Below are 18902 nucleotides of genomic sequence, written 5' to 3' on the forward strand. Positions count from 1 at the left end.
GAAGGCATCATGCTCACTGTTCATTCTAGACTGGCAGGTATGTGCAATCTGAGACAGTCTGTCCATTCATGTCACGCGTATATATTGTCAAGCTGCATTATAGGACACAGCCTTTTGCTAATGGTTGACTGCTTACAGCCTGTGACAATCGCTTCCCATCGCTGCATGGGACGCCCTCAGTGCATGTGCGATCACATGAGCTTTTGGGAGTTTGGTCAAGTCTTTTTCCATTGAATAGCTCTTCAAGGCTCTGCACACCGAAGGACATTTACACAGCTGCAGTTTAAGAGTGAAGAGTGAGTGCGCCAGCAGCAGGGAATCTAATCTGACCTTGACCAAAAATAAATCTACATGCCTTCAGGGCCCATGATCATGATTGACACTGACCCCTTTTGTGATTTAAGCGGTAATGCTGTCTCTTCATCAGTACTTACATCCTGGTGCCCAGATGCTTAAACACAAACTCTCATTTTGGAGCCAGTGGGGTTCTGAATCCAGTTGGTGGTTAAGAAAGAGCAGCCGCACTTGCATGGGCACTGCAGAGCAACAACTGACTGAACAGGAGCCAGAACGTGCATTGCTACAACACAGTACAGCGACTTATATTGCTATTAACTCCTTACAAACTCTGCTCTACAGCGAATTATGCCTCGCTCTGCTCACATCTGTGCAGGTTGTGCAGCCCTATCACACAGACCAGACTGTGGATGCCCTGAACCTTCCCTAGATCTTGTTTTCCCTGCTGTGCCTTTCTCTAATTTTATCCACTTTGATATGCATCCCTACAGAGCGCTCTGTGGGGTGCTCCGGGCTTCTCACTAACGCTGCTCCGATGCGGGGTAGCACGCTCTGCTCACATCTGAGCAGAATGTACATTTCTGACAGACAGACTCTCTAGGGTGCTCCGAATTTCTCACACGGCTGCTGCCGCTGCACAGATGCTCTGCCTTTGCGATCATCAGCGCAGATTGTGCATCCATGCCACCTAGCTTTCTGGGGCCCCCAGGGGATACTCAAAAACGCTCACAAAACCCGCCGAGAGCATGCTCTGCTCTTATCCTCGCAGGTTGTGCAGCAGCTTCCCCTCCAGCGCCAGCCTGATGATGGAGGATGGGGGTGAGTAGGTCTCCAGCTTTTCTATGAGCTCCCTTGGGTCCCTCGACTGAATCACGATGTCCCTGCTTGGCTGCCTCACAAACCCCTGCACCGCGCACACACAGCAGCTCCTTTAGTCATTCACATGCTGTCATGCACCAAGAGACGCGATGTGCATCAGCAGACAGGCTGCAAGTATGGTTTGCCACATTTCCATCCCTTTATCGACTAGTCAGAACAAAGCAAGACCTGATCAACCGAGGGCACAGTGCTCAGCAATTATACCACCCTTTGCCAGCCGGGGCCTCCCTTCCAACAAAGACCCAAATGATGATGCGTGATGTTTTTCTGTGGTGCTGGAAAAATAGCACAGGTGCGACCACATGGCCCTGGGCAGTAACTGTCACATGTAGGGAGTCCACTGATGGAGGCACCAGCGCAGGAGTTGCAGGGATGGCGCGCTGGAGGGCATTGCTTACAGATTGATCTTCAAGCAGCAGGTGTTTCTGTGGCCACACCTCCTCAACGGCATGGTCGAAGAAGTCGAGCAGGTGATCATAGTAGCCGGCAATGTTGAGGATGCCCACTGGCTTTGTGTGCAGGCCCAGCTGCTGCCATGTCACCATCTCCATCAGCTCCTCAAGCGTGCCAAAGCCCCCTGGAATGCCTATAAAGGCGTCTGCCTCCGCTGACATCATTGCCTGTCATCCCCCCATCCAGTATCACTAATGTTACTACAATCGCTATGAATGCATCTGCCTCCGTTGACACCACTGCCTGTCATCCCCAGGTCCGCTGTTACAAGTGTTACATGATCGCCACGCCCGCAGCCAGATGCATTATGCAGACCCATGGGTGAGAGTGGGTCCTGTGCAAGCGACTAGTGCAGCAGTGCGATGTCGTTGTCTTGAGCCAACAGAGAGCTATGTGGAGTTGACTATGTGAGCTATGGACAGCCTGGTGATCACCTTTCTGGTGTGCATGTCTGGGACGATCCTGATCTCTCCAACGGTCTCTCCAGAGATCTGCAGGCGCACAGCACAAACTTTTGGCACAGCTCCTCCTCTGCAGATAGATAAATAATATATTTGTTGTATGGCTGAGGCTTTATGGTATGACAAAGTAGTCCCTGGAGCTCCTACCTCACGAGGTTGCAGTGCTTCTGGAATGACACCGATGACGCTTTCTTCACCCAGTCCATTGTACACAGTGTGTGCGATCTCCCCCATAAGCCCGACATTTCCGCCTGGAAGACAAAATATGAATGATTGACATATGTTCATGTATAGTGTGGTTAACCCGAGACGATGCACAGGGCCTTGCCATGTCAGCTCACCCCCATAGACAAGTCCTATGCCTCGTCTGACCATTTCATGCCCCAGTTCTCGTGCGCATTGCAAATATTCTGGACTGTTCCCACTGGATGCACCACAGAACACCGCGATCTTCCTGATGGTGTTGCATTTGAGACCATCAGGTGTGGTCATGACTGCCTGAACTTGCAAAACTTATACAAGAGGGCAAGAGCGTCGACGCAGACCTCCTTAAATAGAATTTGAATGTCCTCTTCTACCATAAGTGCATCCTTTTCCCAGAAGCGCATGAAGCTGCAATGTATGCGTCATGTCGCCAATTCAGGCAAGCCACCAGGCCAAATTTTCCTCGCGCAGGAACTGTTCAAGCTCCAAAATTACAGTATGACAATTCATGTAAGTAGTGGACCTATCGCCACTGTAAGTAAAGAAGGTTATAGGCACATTGACATCGCAGGCATGCTGGCAAGTAGATAGTGATCTCAGATAGATCGTGTGTCACCCATGCTCGCTTTCAGGACAGGGAGAGAGCTCGCACGGCAAATAGGTTTTTGTGATTCATTGTCGTTCTCACGTCTCAGTATTGCTGGTTTTGCGAAGAAGGCTGAGGAAGCTGCAGCTGGGCGGGACTTCAAAACACCTAGATTGTTGAAGGTAAGGATAGTTCCAGACTCTTCGTGTTTCCAAGTAGATTGAATTTCCAGGTATGTACATCTATAACTTGACGTATTGTCCATTTACATCTTGCTTGCCTGACACGCAGATCCTGGAAGAGTTGACAGAGGATGAGATGCCCAAGCTCAGCCCAGAGGACGCGCAGCTTTGGAAGGATGCCACTAAGGAGTATAACCGGCTCAAAATGATGCAGCATCGGGCCTGGCAGACTGACCTCTCTGTGAAGCTCAAACTGAAGAAGGCCGCCCTTGCTGCCTTACCAGGTAGATTCACATAACCTTCGCATCTTTGGCAGCGAAAGCACAGTGAATTCCTAGCAAATGTCACTGCAGCACAGCTGCTTGATTGTCAAAGAGTTGGAAATTTTATGGTGTCTTCCACTGTTGGAGTGGGGTCCTTAAAACTGGCATGAATGCCTCTCAACAGCAGAGAGGAGCGTGGTGAAGGCTGCAGGGACTGTGGACAAGGACTTTGCAAGCATTTTCATTGCTGTGCTGGTTGCAGAGGATTTGAGGGAGCTGGCAAACAGGCCAGAGACAGAGAGGGTGCCACTGAACCGGCAGATGTTCACGCACACACCGCCCATCCCCGGCTTCAACCAGCAGTCGAGCGTGAAGAAGCGAAAACGTGGCCAGTCGGGCAGAGGGTGATTCGCCCTGAGGCGGACCTGGCAGGGGCGAACAGCAATGAGTCAAAAAGCTATTTAATTTGAGCACACAGCTATCCCTGTTACAGGGCCTTTCACTCGGGCTTTCTTTTCACTCAGGAGCAAGAACCAAATCTGCAGAAAGATGGAGAGGTTTCGTCACAGGCTGCTTTCATTTTGCAAACATGTTGCTGCTTCTGGGTATTTTACACGTTTGAGACATCAGAGGGTAGTCTGCTGATGCAGTGGCCTTTCTTGGCACTGCAGGCTTCTTCTTGTAGCGAGTTCTAGGATCTGTCACGGATAAGACAGACGTTTTACCTGCAGCGGCTGCGAATTAAATTTTAGAATATTCGCAGAGGCCTCTAGGTGTGCAACCGCAGAACTGTGCAGCTGAAGTGCCGCGATGCAAATTGCGCAGTAGTGACATTGTAGCATACACCTGCATTAAGACATTTAAAGCTGCAAGTTGAGTGCAAGTGGTCCATGTAGATTGTCAAAAAGAGTGCTATCTCGTACATGCTTGTGGCACTCACATGCGGCAGGCGATAATAATTGTCAGTAGGCTCATAAGTAGGCTCACCCACACCAAGAAATAGAGAGGACCCTCCCTTACAACTTCCATGATTATACCGGGTATTATCAAACATCACTTTTGAAAGTCTGTTAAAAAGCACGAGTCCTTGAATAAACGGATTTGCGTTTTCGCAAGGCAGAAGACATCCCGGCATGTCTGTACCCTGATATTCTATGCTCCCATCATGGAGCCTTGGAAACAAGTTCGTTCACCTTCAAAGAATTTTCTTCACACCCGGATCGAATCGCATCCATTCTCTGGATTCGTCGCGATCCTGACTGGCGATTCTAGTTGAGCAATTGTAGCAAGATGACCAACGAGAACGTCTCGACAGCTCAGCGCGAAAGTGCGTGCTGCTCTTCCCCATTGTACAAGCGAGTCATCTACATCACCTGACACCGAGGAGACGCTCCTGGAGCCATTTGAATGATAGTCAATGCTCCTTGCCTTAGCTCAGATGTTGGCCTGTTGTTGAATGTCTCAAGTGATAGTTCACGAGGACCAGTATCTGGAAGTGTGAGAAAGTAGTCATTCTGCTTCTGAAACAAGGACTGGCTCGCAGCTCTTTTGGGCCTGACTGGACTGGTGGCAGCGGCCTTGGCAGGATATGCTGCCCTGTACCTGGCAATCGGAGGGCCCTTTGCGCCGGGAGGTGCCCTGTGGGGTCTCTGCGTGCTGTGGGTCACCGGCCATGTGGCAGGCTACATCACAGCCAAGGTGGGCTAGGTGCAGCATGGCAGGCCCTATGCTATTAATACAAGAGGGTGTGCAACAGAGGGCAATCTAGAGTATGCAATAACCAGCGGCACTGAGATAGCACCAGAAATCACAGCTGGACACTGCTGGACCATGTGGGATGTGTAAAAAGGGACAGAGTGGTCCCACGCGACAGTAGAATTCGGGTCATTGGACATAGAAATTTGACAATACAAGGCCTGTGGGTGTCAGAGGCGCCTGCAAGATCAAACCGCTGCTGATAATGCAAAGGCTGTGCTGTGTGCAGTGCCGCCTGCCTCCGCTGCTGGGCATGGTTCTGGCAGGGCTGCTGCTGAGGAACACTGGAGCGCTGACAGCCGAGGTGAGGTGGACGGAAGCCTCACTTGGCCTGATCAGGCCCCACATTGCTGCCAATAGTTTTGTGCAATGCACACGCCGCATTGCTATTTCCAAAGCACCCATACTCTGCTCTCATGGCAGCAAGAGCACACCCACAAGTGTTCATCTAAGATGATCTGGAGAGCAGCGCTTTTTTGCTAGCAGGAGACTTTGATTGGGATTTTCGTTACTGCTTTATTGGAGCATGACTTTTGCAATGGGCAGGGGGTGCCATTGGAGCTGTCAGGGAAGGTGAGGTGGGCATGCATGGCGCTGATTCTGCTGAGGGCGGGACTTCTTGTCAAGCTGCGCGCATTCAGAACAAGGGCATTGATGGTACTGCAATTGGGCGCACTCCCCTGCATTAAGGCTGCCACCACCTATAGCGCAGTCCTGGTGAGAACAGTGGCTTGTTGTGAAGGAAAATTATAGAGTTGCCATTGATGCCTGTGTCTCCTATGTGACCCCCATGCAGTTTTTACCAGCCGAGAGGATGAACCAAATCATGCCAACAAAGATGTGTTTGGTACAAGTTCATGGTGAAATTTCAGGACTCCTTCAGGGCTCCTTCATTGCCTCTGAGTTGCATGATGGATGCAATGGCATGTGCATAGTTCAGTCCAAGCTCGAGAATTCGCCTCGAATTAGGCAACTTAGAAACACCATAGAAAGATTTGCTTTTGTTGGTGCCTAGCAGGGGTTGCTCTTCAAGATGCCTCCGCTGTTGGCGCTTGCCGGTGGCTTTCTTCTGGCGCCGGCGTGCGCGCTGTCGATGTCCACCGACCTGCAATCCCTGCAGCAGAGCGAGGAAGCCCGCCCGTCCATGACTGCCGGTGAGCGGCTGTAATTACATTTTTAAGTTTTACCTGTCAAGGTGTTCTTTTGCGATCCATGAAAGCAGTCCGTGGACTGTGGGAGCAGCCATGCAAACATAAATCATCGAGTGAAGCTGATCAAATTTGAAAGAAGCAACGGCAACACCCACTGCTGTAGCAGATCCGTGTTGTGTCTTCTCTGGAACAAATATTCCACCTATCTGCCCTGCCAGGAAATCGCATACTTCCATTGATTTCCTGTGCAATAAAGCTGAAAAATAGATGCATGCATGAGAATTGCTGTGGCTGATGCAGGCATGCCGGAGGTGCTGACAGCCGCCAGCGGGGCGAGCATCGCGTTATCCACCCTTTTCGCGTCCCTGTTCTGTCTGCTGGCGTTCCCTCACGGTCCCCCCAGCCTGATCTGGCTGCACCCGTTAGTCAGCGCGCTGACTGGATGCGCGGCTGGCGCTGCAGCCGCTGCGGTGTGCTCCCAGCGCCTGTTCTGGCGCACCCCCTGGCAGCAGACTGTCATCGCCCTGCTCGTAGCTCAGACCCTCGCCTTCCTGGGGTGAGTAATTTTCTATGATCAGTCATGAATGTTATCAGAAATGGATCCCGCCCCATCCCCAAGTAGTGGACTGCAGTGGCTCTGTTCGTGGCACAGACCCTCGCCTTCCTGGGGTGAGACATCTTTCATATTCCACTGGAAACCTAAAGATAGCAGCTTGACCTCTAGGTGCGGTAATCTAGTACAAGGCAATTCAAAGCAGGCAATGCCATGGCAACTTTGGAGCTGTTGCCAATGATTGCAAGCATAAGTGTGCATCCAATAAAGAATGGTCCGACATGTATTGAGACTGCAGAGCCCCTGACTAACTCCTCGGATGCTGCAGGGGTGGTTCTCTTGAGGGCAAGTGATGTCGTGGCATTCAAAATGTTCATCCCTTTTTTATGCGTGTCTGCACAGGTTCCGCTATGAGTACTTTGGGGCATCAGTTCTAGCGCTGCTGGTCATGGGCTGCGGGCTGAGCAGCTTCTGGGATTCTGCCCATCCGCGACTGCTGACTCTTCCAGGTGCATTTCCGTTTTCCTCCCTATTCTACTAAATACTAACATCACCTCTCCCCATTGCTCCTACCAAAGCCTTCACTGCTCAATGCTTCAATGCTTCAGGATGTTCAAGACTCAGTGCATGGTCTGCTGCCTGCTGAATTCATCAAGACACCAGGTTAGATGCTGATATTGCTTGTGGTGAGATGTTGTGGTGTGTGCATATGCTGAGAACAGAGCCAGTCAGAGCCAAAACTGCGGAAGAGGTGGGCAGGCGACTGGACGTAATCTGGACACTGGCAGCCGAGCCGCTGCTTCTCAGCTTGGCCGGCGCGTCAGTGTCTTTTGCGGCTCTGCCTCACATGGCCACAGCAAAGTGCCTGGCCGCCGTAGCAATCGGTGCGCATACCAGCTTGTTGCCATGCATACCATTTGTGCGTTTTTAATGTACAGTGCGAATTGAGATACTCGTGAGGCATCTGCTGGGTGGGGAATTCCTTATGGGTTTGCAGCTGAGAAGAGTGGAAAGCAATAATACAAGTGTTGCTTGAACCTGGTCTTTAGGACTTGATAACGTGTAATGATAATGATACGCTGAGCTATGTTGCCATTTTCTAGCGCTCAAGCTGGACTGTGACTGTGCAGGTGTGTGTGTCAAGTGTCTGGTCTCCTTCTTTGGCCTTTTTGGAACCAGTGTCTCATTGAAGGAGCGGGTGCTCATCACTATCTATACTCTCCCTCAGGTGGGCTTTATTTACTTGCACTTTTAATATCTCGGTCAGTACATACTTTTTGCAACCTCTCTGTTCCACACACACATACTTACTCATTCTCTTTACCAAAAATAGCTTTTTTTACAATAAAAAATTATCAAAAAAAACCAATGTATTTTTGTTTTTTCAGGCGTCGGTGACTCTGACAATGTGCTTCCTGCCAATGCATTTGGCGGGGCAATTTGTGGGCGCCTCGTCAGACAGCTTTGCCGATTATCACCGATGGGCCGATGTGCTGGCAATGACTGCGATGATGGGTGTCATCGTTGTGACGCCCCTTGCCAGCGTGGCAATGCAACTGCTTGCTCCCCGGCTGCGGGAGGTACGCCCTCTTTCACCACACCGCCTGGATACCTGGTTTGCTTCTTTCCCCATGCCTGAAGCTCTGATCAGGCGCTCTAGACGAGCTTTGGTCGTGAAGGGCTGTGGTCTCTAGACTGCAGAGTTGAACACTTTCAAGTTGAGATAGGCAGTCTGCGCTGATACAGGCGCTGCAACAGTCAGCTCCAGTGAGTCAACCCAGCGGCCTTGCCGGCGAGGAGATGGAAGCTGCCGGGCAGCTTCCAGCGCGCATCAAGGCGGCTGCCGGCCGCCGGCGCAGCGACAACCCTTTTGCTGATGTGGTGCCGTTCGGCGGCAACACATCAGCGCCAGCTGGCAACGCCGCTCCTTTGCTGACCCGCCTTGTAGCTGGAGGCATAAAAATCCGCAGCGGCGGAGAGAGAACAGGCAGCAAAAGGCCGTCAGATGAAGAATCCCAGCTACTGGAAAACAGTGAAGAGCATCAGCCATCTAGCTCAATCTACATTACAGCCGCGGCAGGCGCTCCTGAGATTGAGCCAGAAACCTCCGCGGAAGGAAATAGAGCACCTAAGTATGACTCACTCTCGGATGAGTCAGCACATGCGCGGCTGTTGGGATCGCACGAGACCCAAGAACCATCTTGGAGCACGAGAATTGAAGGCGAGGACACAAGTCAGCGCGAGACGGGGAATCCCTTCGCGTCATTTCTGGGCAACCCGTTCGGGCTGGGCAGGACTCTGTCCAAGCATTTCGGCAGCTTCAGGGCAGCCGGCGGCTGGGTGTCCCCCGGGGCGTTCTCTGCGCTCAAGGTGAGACACATCTGCAATTTTGAAAGCGGGAATTTGCAAACAAGCCACCATGTGGAACTGTAAAGTCAGCAGTAAACCTGTTCTACTTCCAAGTATTGGGTCTTGGTGCCTCTGATGCCCTGTCAGGAGATGCTGATGAGTGATGAGTACTTGCCTTGTACCGCCACCCCTGGCTCTGTGATCACATTGGTAGCAATAACCAAGACCCAACTTGTTTTTTGTTCTGCAGGAAACCGAGATAGAGTTGGCGGAAGACCAGCCAACCGCCAACAACCCAATGTACGACCCGCGCTTCCAGGACTATGTGGTCAACACAACAGAGGCCTCCTTCCATGCAAACCCCACATTTGGTGCCGCTCCTCAGAGGAACCTTGCACCAGATTTGCATGCGTCAGAAGACAGAAGCATGGACGTAGACATGGAAAGAGATGCTGGGAATATGGAGGAAGGAGGTGCACTGCTGGGCGCGCCAAATCAGGCGGCGGCAGCTGACTGGACCGCGCTGAGCACGCTGCGGCGCATGTCGGCGGCATTAGTCAGCGCTGTGTCAGCGAACGCCAAGCGCGGCAGCGGCCAGCTGGCAGGGGAATATGATAAAGCTCCAGCAACTCAGGAACCCCTGGATAGGGACTCTTCAGTGCTCCAAAGACCCCTGGATGGCCAAGGCGGCTGGCTGCCGAGTCTGGGATTCCAGCAAAAAAGGACATCAGAGAGCTTCCTGTCTGGGAACCATGCAACGCGAACGCTGGATAATCTGGCTGGTACTCTCACAGCAGGTAGCCAGAGCTTGGTTGGGGCATTTGGAGGCAGGGTTGGGGCATCAGGACCTGCTGGGGACATGGGGCATTTTACAGTAGATAGGGACTGGGAGACTTTGGTAGATCGAAAAGCAGAAGCAAGAGCCGCAGAGGAGGAATTCGAACTTGATATCGGCGCCGACGCAGGGGAAGAGAGCGCGTCCATGCGTGACAGCGGAGATCTGAATTTTGCAGTGACAGATGGGTTTGAGCTGGAGGAGCTGCCCGGACGGGCACATCGGCTGCCCATCACTGGGCAACTTAGTAATTATTTGACAGAAAGGGTGGCGATCAGTGAGCAATTCGGTTCAGTGAGCGCTCCTGAAACATACACAGATGAGGCGCAAATGACTTTGGCATCACCTGCGGGGAAAGTGCAGCCACAAGCGCATGCATCCAGCTTCCAGCAAAGCGGCGGTGCGGAGTTTGCCTGCCTGAATAGATTTTCAACTTTTGGTACCAATGTGTCCCAGATTCTAGACCTTGAAACAGCTGCTGCTTACACCGGGATTATTTTGTGCACAGTTGGACACCGGAGTAAATGCTTCCCTGTGCTGAATACTGCTGAAGCTCATGCTGAATATTTTTCGTGCATGGCTTTTTCGCAGGCTTTGACTTTCTGGAAGACGGCACTGCAGAGCAAGCTGCCAATAAATCCGGCACCTCTGCGGTGCTAGAACAACAGGAAAAGGAGCGGTCATCGGACTATGCGCTGTTCGCACAGCTGTCGGCTGCGGCCGCATCGGGGGAAGAGTCTGCTTCACGATCAGCGCCCTTTGTGTTGGGCTATGAAATACCCTTTGACACCGCCACTGAGGTGTGCCCTCATCCCATGCACCTTTCAAGGCTCCTTTGAGGATGAGATTGCTGGAACCCCATCCATGCTACTGTACTTGGTCTGTGTTCATTTCTTTGTAGCCCTTTCGGCCATTTTGGGCCATGAGTAATTCAGAAGCATCCATAAGTTGCATGTCATGTCAGGAACTGGCCTCCTTGGAGGACACTTGAGGCCTTCGGAACCAGAGATGCGCAAAAATGCTAGGCAGGTGTACTCTTCTGTTCTCGAATAAATGTTGTATATGCTTGTGACAGGTGGAGCCTGCTGAGCCCGCTGCGGAGGCATCAGCTGCAGGCGGCTTCACATTTGCGCAGCACAGCCCAAATTTGAGCCCGGCAGACATCAACCCAATACCCTTCATCACCCCTTCAGCAACCCTTCTCCGTCAGGGGTCATCAACAGGCCACGTGCTGTCCACGTCAGACTCATCCAGCGATCCAAATCAGGCCGCACATCCGAATTCAAGTTCGGCTGGCGCGCGGTCCAGTCTCTCACTGGATATTGACTCAGTGCAAGTGGAGCGACCAGGCGCTGGAAACAGCAATTTATTGTTTTCGCCTGTGAGCGGCTGGTTGGGCAAGGAGGAAGCTGCGCGGCAGCCGCCGCCCGAGTTCCAGCTTCCTGACAGCGAGGACGCTGCGCCCTCCTTGCTGGCGAGTGCACAGCATGCAGAGTATACACCGCCGCTGCCGCATGCAGAGGTTATAAAGAAGAGCCTGCATGTACGTGTGCATGCCTCAAAGGAGCTTGTTGGTGATACCTCAATGGAATCGATCGGCCTGGAAGATCAGGAAAGCTTTGCGGCTGAACTAATGACCCCCAGCCAGCAGGAGAAGACTGAAGCAGCAGCAGCAGCAGCAGTCAACTTGGAAATAGAAGCTGAGAATGAGCAGCAGGGTTCAGAGGATAGAGGCTTTGATGAGGAAATAAGTTTCAGTGGGGCAGAAGCTTCTGCTGAGCTGGAGGGTTTCGACAGCATTCCCCTCACGCCCAAGCCAGACGGGGGCGATGACTCGCTGGACAGCCAGGGTGTAGGCCCCGCAGGAGCAACTTCTGAAAGTGGTAAAATCCTTGGTGACATCATTTCTCTGGCAGAAGAGGAGATTTCCCTGCAAGATGACAATGTTGAGGAAGAACGACCTGGCGATCGACCTCATTCAGCAGGAGCCGCTACCTCTGACAGCAATGCTTGGATTGGTCAGCCAGCAGATGACGCAGCGAGTGACGTCAGCATTGCATGGGCAGATCAAGCAGCAGACGTTGTCATGAGCGACGTCGTCAGCACTGGTGATCGCACTGCAGCAGGCATGGAAGAAAGCACGCCAGAGATTGAGATCAAAAGAGCAGAGAGGCCACGCTCGGCCAGCCGATTCAGGGAGGGACTTTCATCAATGAGGGCAGTGAAGGAAGCGGGAAGTGCTACAGTTGGAAAATTCTCATCGCTACCAAAGTCACTGGGCCGGCTTGTCAGGCACAGCGTGTCTGGCGGTGCAAATACGGCGGCTCAGGTGATGATTGGGGTTTGATTTGTTGTCCCATGCATGCATGCCTGTTGACTGTGAAATGCTGGCAATGTAATAATGCCTGAGAGCCCCATGAGATGCACTGACACCGCCATTAGCAACACCTTTTTTGTGCAAGTAGTCTATTGCTGCACTCTATAAGGTTTCACTTCTTTGGTGAGAATTGCCTTGATTGAACCGCGCGCACATCTGCATGTGCTACTGAAACAACGTAAGAAGCCTTTTCTTCTGCAGGAATGGAGCGAAATGTGGAGGATGAGGCACAAGAGAGCAATTCTGCAAGTGCACCGCAGACACCCGGCAAGGGCACCAGAACAAGCTCGTTCAGGAACCTGCTGCGGCCTCTTAGCTCCAGATCAGTCGACTCATCTGCGCCTTCAAACAGCCGTGCACCTGACCTTTATGCAACTGTGCGCCCTAGCAGTCCCCCTTCATTAGTGACGGAGGAAAGGGAGGAAAAGGGGCTGGGTAATATGGACAACCCTGTGGCTGAGTCATGGCTCAGGAAGGCGTATAGCATCACATCGCCCCGGCCGACTGATCAGGATGACCTGCCGGTCCTGGATGTTCCCTCCACCTCAGGTGAGGGCAGATTATAATCCTGGAACCTTTGACCTTGCAGCAACCCTTTTGCACCTGCACATTGTGCCGCTGTCAAACAATGTCCGCTTTTAGAATTTGTCGTTGCACGGGCAAATAACTTTTTGGCAAAGGCCCCGTCGCCGATGCTCTTCATTGTGCAGTGACAGCTTCAAATCTAGTTTTGAAATTTTCTTGTCTGCATGCAGATGTGTGGAGCAAGCTGGCTGACACAGCATCTACTAGCCAGCCAGAGACAGACGCCGGCATGGCTGTGACATCCCATTTCAGCAGCGCAAAAAGGTATTCCGATGTGGACGCAAAGTCTTCTGCCCTTCTTCGCGCGCAGGGCAGCATCAAAGCTTACCGGCGCACGGACAGTTCCCATAAGTCTACAGAGCTCAGGCCGCCTCAAAGCGCTGCGGCCGCAGCGCAGGGCAGCACACTTGCTGTTGGTGGGGATGAGTCAGAGGAGTGGGACTTTGAAGGGGAGATTGAAGCTGCCTCGCCGAAGGGCCCAGCCACATTTGGGAAAGTGCCACTGGACTTGAGGGATTTTAGAAAGCCAGAATCTTCGGAGGCTGGAGGTTCAATTGTATTAGAGGATGTGTCATTGCAAGAGGAGGGAAAGGGAGGCAAACGGAAGCGATACTTTGCCCGCAAACTGCGCCATGACAATTAGGACACCGGGCTGACGAGCAGCAATGACACTCGACGAGAAATTATGGGAACTTGTTATGGGAACTCTATTGAGTGAAGTCTCATTGGACTTGATATATCTCACTGCACAGTATTGTGATTTTGATCGGCAAAAAAAGGAAAGAGGCAACGCTCAGAGTCGAACTGGGGTTATTGGATTGGTCAGAGTCCAAAGTGATAACCACTACACTACGTCGCCCTGCCTTAGCTCGTGTTTCATTCGTCTTCTCTTGGTTTCATTTTTTTGGATACATCTAAGAGATACACGACAGGATCATTTGCATCGGATCCACGGCGTAGGTTAGAATGAAACAGAACTGATGCAACACGGTTTGAACAGGAATACAAAAACGTGCCCATGTTTTCAGAGGGGCCAGCATGCAGGCCTTCCATCCAGAGAAGCATGCATGATGGAAAGAATTTGCGTCTTCCCAAAAAGTTATGCCTGTTGCTGTTTGCACAGAAACTTCACCGTCTGTAACATGGTGCCAAATCAGGCTTGTCGATCAGTCATTCAGAGCAGCTCCGTGAGGAACAGGGAGACACTCTCAGACCGGTGTAGCCAGCACAATATCAAGCGAATCATGCTTTAAAAATTCATTTGCAAAACCAGATGATATTTTCGGCTCAAATGTAGCGAGAGGCCGCGACTTCTTACCAGGTACGTGCATTCCGCATGACATGCCGCTTTCGGAAGGTTCTTGCCTCGAGCCCGGAACGACTACAAAATAGGAAAACCTTGGCATTTTATGATGGAAATATATATTTCATTCACTTTTATATCATAAAGAGCGCGAGTTCAGAGGAGTTGCTCTGCTGTGTTGGATAGTCTGCTCGATGCGTTTGGACTGCTAGGGTAAGATAATTCAATGCGAAGCAGTCCAGAATCTACGATTGACATTGAATCATAAGTTTCGACGACTACGCAGGCCATTAATCAAGCAATTACTTCAATCGTCGCCATGGGCGCAGAGCAATCCCAGATGCCGGGTTACTCAACCGTTGACCTGGACATGAGCGAAGACGAGAGAAAGCAGGCTCTGTACGCCCTCATCCAGAAGGCAGAAGCGCTGATGCAAGGTAGAATTTTTGTTTTTATGTTTCGCCCAGTTCGCCTTTCTTCATCAACTCGTTTCTTGAGGTACGACACGTGAAGGGTCATATGCTTTGCACCTGCAGGCAAGCCAGCGGACATACTGGCAGGCACTAAAACAGCAGGAAAGGGGCCGCTAAATGATGTGGGAAACCAGCTTCAGCCTCCCAGCTACACCGGACAGAAAGCTGCCTGGAAGCTTCCCCTCAGCTCTTGGGCTTCCGGTAGTGGCAAAAAAGTCTCAGGAGGTCTCAGCGGCACCGGCGGGGACCAGACACCGCCGCTGTTTGATGTGTCATTTTCTACCGGCCCCCAAGATCAGTGCGTCACACTTCTGCGCATGGCAGTCCACTTTACTCACGCCTCCTTGCAGCTGCTTGCCAGTTACTCAATTCCAAAACTCTGTCCGTTTAGCAGTTATTCTTGTTGCTAGATCAGCGTGTCCGAACCACACGGGACTTAAACTTTGCTGGGCCGTGGAGATTTGTCCACACCAAAAGCTCAATGCATTACAGGCTTGCTGGAATGCTGGTAATGTATCAAAGCTGGCTAGAGAAAAACATGCAAAAGATTCCGTTGATGGGACTGATTGCACTGTTGCTCCTGTGATGCAGGGCTGCGCTGCAGGACGCCATCAAGGCTGCACTGTCTCAGGGGATTGAGGGCAGCACAGACGAGGAAGGTGAAGTTTCTGCTACAGCCTCAAGCGACGGCGGCTGCTCTGACAAGGAGAACCCCGGCGCCGCAGCAACACCAGAAGTCAAGGTGCGTGACCAGCTGGTAAAAAAAAAAGAACTTCTTAATCTGCGTGCTAGGTATGACAGCCTGTTTAGGCCCAGTATTACCACTATGCGTCAGTTCATGTGGCAAGATGATCTTGTACAGGTGGCTCAATTTATCAGACTCTCATTAGGACGCGTAAACACTGATCTAGATACAGTGAACATCTAATCAGCCTTGTTGGCTGGCATGATGTAATGTTTCTCTCTCTCTCTTACAATGAGAAGCTCATCTCAATGAAGCCTCCGTCGCTCATATGCCCATACATGCGCACAGGGGTGTTTCTGGCAGCAGAGTCAGCTCAGGTTTGACTCTCAAGACCAGCGTGCTGGCAGCAAGAAATTAAAACCCGAAAATAAAAAATTCTGTGGGTCACAGGCGAAGACAGCGCTGGCACTGCAGAGGGCGGTGATGAGTCGCGATGGTGCAATGCTGCGGCACCTGCTGCGCTTTGAGAACGCCAGCCTGGAAGACCAAACACAGGTGCGTTGTGCTGTGAAAAGAGTGAGGTAAGGTGACAAGATGTGTTCTTTCTTGCCCCAGAAATTGCGCAACAATTTCCCTGAATCTGTCCCCATACCCTCATATTCCGGAATTTGCTGGTTATTGAAATGCAGCCCACTTCTGAAAATAACAGTCAGTCAATCAAGGACTCATGAAATTACTGGTCAAGCGGCTAGTCGCCGGTCATTATCATCGCAGCTAGCCTATTCAAGAATGAGCAATGCCTGGCTTTCAGAATCAGGAGTGAGGTTTTAAAGAAGTTTTCAGATCCTTTCAGCTTATAGCGCACTACACTGTCGGTTGTCACATAACCCATCTGGTATTGCCTTACTAAGATTCCAGATCCTTCTAGCTTATAGCGCACTACACTGTCGGTCATCACATAACCCATCAGGCATTGCCATACTAAGATTCCAGATCCTTCTAGCTTATAGCGCACTACACTGTCGGTCATCACATAACCCATCAGGCATTGCCATACTAAGATTCCTGATTCTTCTAGCTTATAGCGCACTACACTGTCGGTCATGACATAACCCATCAGGCATCGCCTTACTAAGATTCCAGATCCTTCTAGCTTACAGCGCACTACACTGTCGGTCATCACATAAACCATTAGTCATCGCCTTACTAAGATTCCAGAGTGAATCGCTATGTGCGCGTGGGCGCTGCAGGAGGTGCTGGCGCCGCTGCATGTGGCGGCAGCGCAGGGCTATGGAGAGATGGTTAGCATCCTGGCCCTTCTGGGAGCTAACCTTGACGCACGCTCCAGGGTGACTCACTCACTCATTCCATCAGTCTGCTCACGTCTGGGATCAGTTGTTGCTTGCATGCATGCAGGCGGTTGAGCACATCCGGTGCTTGCTAGTTCTCTGTTGAACTTCCATATCTAGATGAGCTGCGGAGTGGCAGCACAGGCTCAACAAGAAGCACAAGCAGATTAGCTGATAGGCAGAAGGCACTACCTAGCTCAGTCTAGTAGTACAGCTTCAAGTGGGCGGAAATCGGGGTCTACTAAGTAGGTGGTAAAATTTAGTAGATACAAGGGTGGTAGATAAAGGAGGATGGTTGCACGTGCGGGTATGACGTGCCACGTGACTCGGTCGGGGTTACTCGATATGGGCAGCGGAAGTCCAGGCAGATCTGCGACTTGCAGATGTATGTAAAGTGAACAAGGTGCAGAAAAAGAAACCATGGCGTTCGCAAGGTCGGTCGTGCCAAAGCCATTGAGGCTGGGAACTTTTACGCAGTACTGGGAGCCGGGAGCGCAATCTGAAGAGGTCCAGAATAGAGCATTGCATGCAGACCGCAACAGTGCGAAATTTTCTGGTGCCGGCACGTGTTTCAGTGGCATAAATTTGCAATGATTTTCCTCATTGCACGTTGAGCGTGTTTCTTATCAATGGCACTGAATGGTCAAACGAGAGTTTCATGAGTTAAGAAGCAAAGTAAGTTTGCATGAACAGACTAGAGCTTTTGTCTGTTGTCTGCACAGGACATGGGAGACACTCCGCTGCATCTGGCAGCCGCGGCCGGCAGCTTGAATGACAGGGGCCGCCAGGAAGTGCTGGACATGCTTCTGGGCCTGGGAGCCTCTGCAGACCTGCCTAACAAGGCAAGTGTCCACAACTGACAATCACCCACAATCTATCTGATTGTTCATTGCACAAGCGTCGCCACAGGTCACTTGATGTGCCAACCATCTCAGCAGGGTCTGCACAAGCCGCGTGTTCTGGCGTGTCGAGAAATTCGTTGACTGCTGGACATAATCTACCCACATGAGTTTGCGTCTGCTTTTGAAGTTGCATAAGCGTGGCACTCCTGCTTCCATGTCTGCGCGATCATACTTTGCCTTTTTCAAGGAATTTACCATCCTTCTGAGCTCGTCTGATCATTGATTGGTCCCTGCAGGAGGGCAGGTCTCCGCTGCATGTGGCAGCCATGACGGGGAGTGTGAGTGCGCTGGAGAAGCTGCTGGCAGCAGGCGCTCCCAGAGGCGCCCTTGACAAGGTGCTGCATTTTTATTCCCTTTTGCATGTCCCAACACACAATCAGGAGTCTTAAACGCTTCAAGCATTCCGCCTTGGCCTGAGCACTTGAGCAGCAGAACAGCAGGCTCGGCCTTCAAGATTAATTGTTGAACTTCCATGTTGGCCAGTTCAAAGCGGTAGAACATGACACATAAGACCAGCAGATCTGATGATGAGAAGGACTCTTTGGTTTTATACAGGATAATTTGCGGCCGGTAGATTTGGCTATGGCGTGTGGCGCGAAGGAGGCGATAGATTACTTGAATGCTCTGGATGCCAAGGCACAGGCCAGCAAGATCAAGCAGTACCAGCAGTGGCTCTCTTGACAGGGGCGACACGCCGTTATTGAATTGGCATATCATTGAGCATTGGCCCCGCTGGCGAAGCCGGTACAAGTACTGAGCACTGTCCCCACAGTTGATTGGGTCTTGCTTGGATCTAGCGAGTCTGACAAGGCTAAGTATGCGGCAGCCTTAACATGCAGCTTGTCTGCAGAATCACTTCGCCTCTAGCATTCTTGTAAACATGAGCATTATCAAAATTTCAGGGCGCTGCGACATGTGACGGTTTGTGTAGTAGCTTCACAGGAATGTAACGATGTTCTTGCAGCAAAGTTTTCCATGCAGCGACCTTGTCATGCAATAGAAAGCACAGAGCCCAAGCACAGAAATGGGATTTTGACGATCAGGGACTGGAAGGATCAGCATGACACCTGATGAAAGGTGCTTAAAATAGCTCCATGAGGTGATGAGGAGCGCAGGACACCTCATCGAGTCATCGGCTAGATCCCAAGTGCATCGAGTAACCCGGAGATCTTGGCGTACATCAAATAATCTTGCTCAGACAGATTGAAAATCCTTGGATTATCCTTCCTTACCATCTGTAAAAGAAGCTACTCTTCCGTT

At 51.4% G+C, this 18902-nt stretch overlaps 4 protein-coding genes and 1 non-coding gene across 5 annotated transcripts; 3 read left to right on the forward strand and 2 right to left on the reverse strand.

The window, feature by feature from the left end:
- Nucleotides 1-607: 607 nt before the first annotated feature.
- Nucleotides 608-2605, reverse strand: COCSUDRAFT_25815 (hypothetical protein). The gene is made up of 5 exons (XM_005643796.1): nt 2432-2605; nt 2238-2341; nt 2064-2120; nt 1614-1796; nt 608-1201 (listed from the first exon to the last, which is right to left on the reverse strand). The coding sequence occupies exons 1-5, from the start codon at nt 2580-2582 to the stop codon at nt 1055-1057; spliced, it is 642 nt and encodes a 213-aa protein (XP_005643853.1). The 5' UTR covers nt 2583-2605; the 3' UTR covers nt 608-1054.
- A 593-nt stretch (nt 2606-3198) lies between these two features.
- On the forward strand, nt 3199-3733 carry COCSUDRAFT_58603 (hypothetical protein; the record flags this gene model as incomplete). Its single annotated transcript, XM_005643797.1, has 2 exons — nt 3199-3346; nt 3588-3733. 2 exons carry the CDS (start codon nt 3199-3201, stop codon nt 3731-3733), a joined length of 294 nt encoding a protein of 97 aa, XP_005643854.1.
- Nucleotides 3734-4615: 882 nt separating this feature from the next.
- Nucleotides 4616-13573, forward strand: COCSUDRAFT_58604 (hypothetical protein; the record flags this gene model as incomplete). Its single annotated transcript, XM_005643798.1, has 17 exons — nt 4616-4652; nt 4869-5023; nt 5310-5384; nt 5627-5797; nt 6099-6234; nt 6532-6787; nt 7187-7293; nt 7507-7668; nt 7915-8012; nt 8173-8364; nt 8531-9154; nt 9384-9930; nt 10099-10245; nt 10560-10768; nt 11044-12297; nt 12606-12894; nt 13101-13573. The coding sequence occupies 17 exons, from the start codon at nt 4616-4618 to the stop codon at nt 13571-13573; spliced, it is 4932 nt and encodes a 1643-aa protein (XP_005643855.1).
- A 141-nt stretch (nt 13574-13714) lies between these two features.
- COCSUDRAFT_t64 lies at nt 13715-13789 on the reverse strand. Its single transcript has one exon. It is a non-coding gene; the product is annotated as a tRNA-Gln (tRNA).
- A 763-nt stretch (nt 13790-14552) lies between these two features.
- Nucleotides 14553-18323, forward strand: COCSUDRAFT_58605 (ankyrin; the record flags this gene model as incomplete). The annotated part of the gene is made up of 8 exons (XM_005643799.1): nt 14553-14670; nt 14770-15004; nt 15298-15448; nt 15842-15946; nt 16642-16740; nt 17463-17588; nt 17879-17977; nt 18198-18323. The coding sequence occupies 8 exons, from the start codon at nt 14553-14555 to the stop codon at nt 18321-18323; spliced, it is 1059 nt and encodes a 352-aa protein (XP_005643856.1).
- Between the last annotated feature and the right edge of the window lie 579 nt (nt 18324-18902).

The sequence above is a fragment of the Coccomyxa subellipsoidea genome (assembly GCF_000258705.1).
Source record: "Coccomyxa subellipsoidea C-169, whole genome shotgun sequence".
Lineage (NCBI taxonomy): Eukaryota > Viridiplantae > Chlorophyta > Trebouxiophyceae > Coccomyxaceae > Coccomyxa > Coccomyxa subellipsoidea.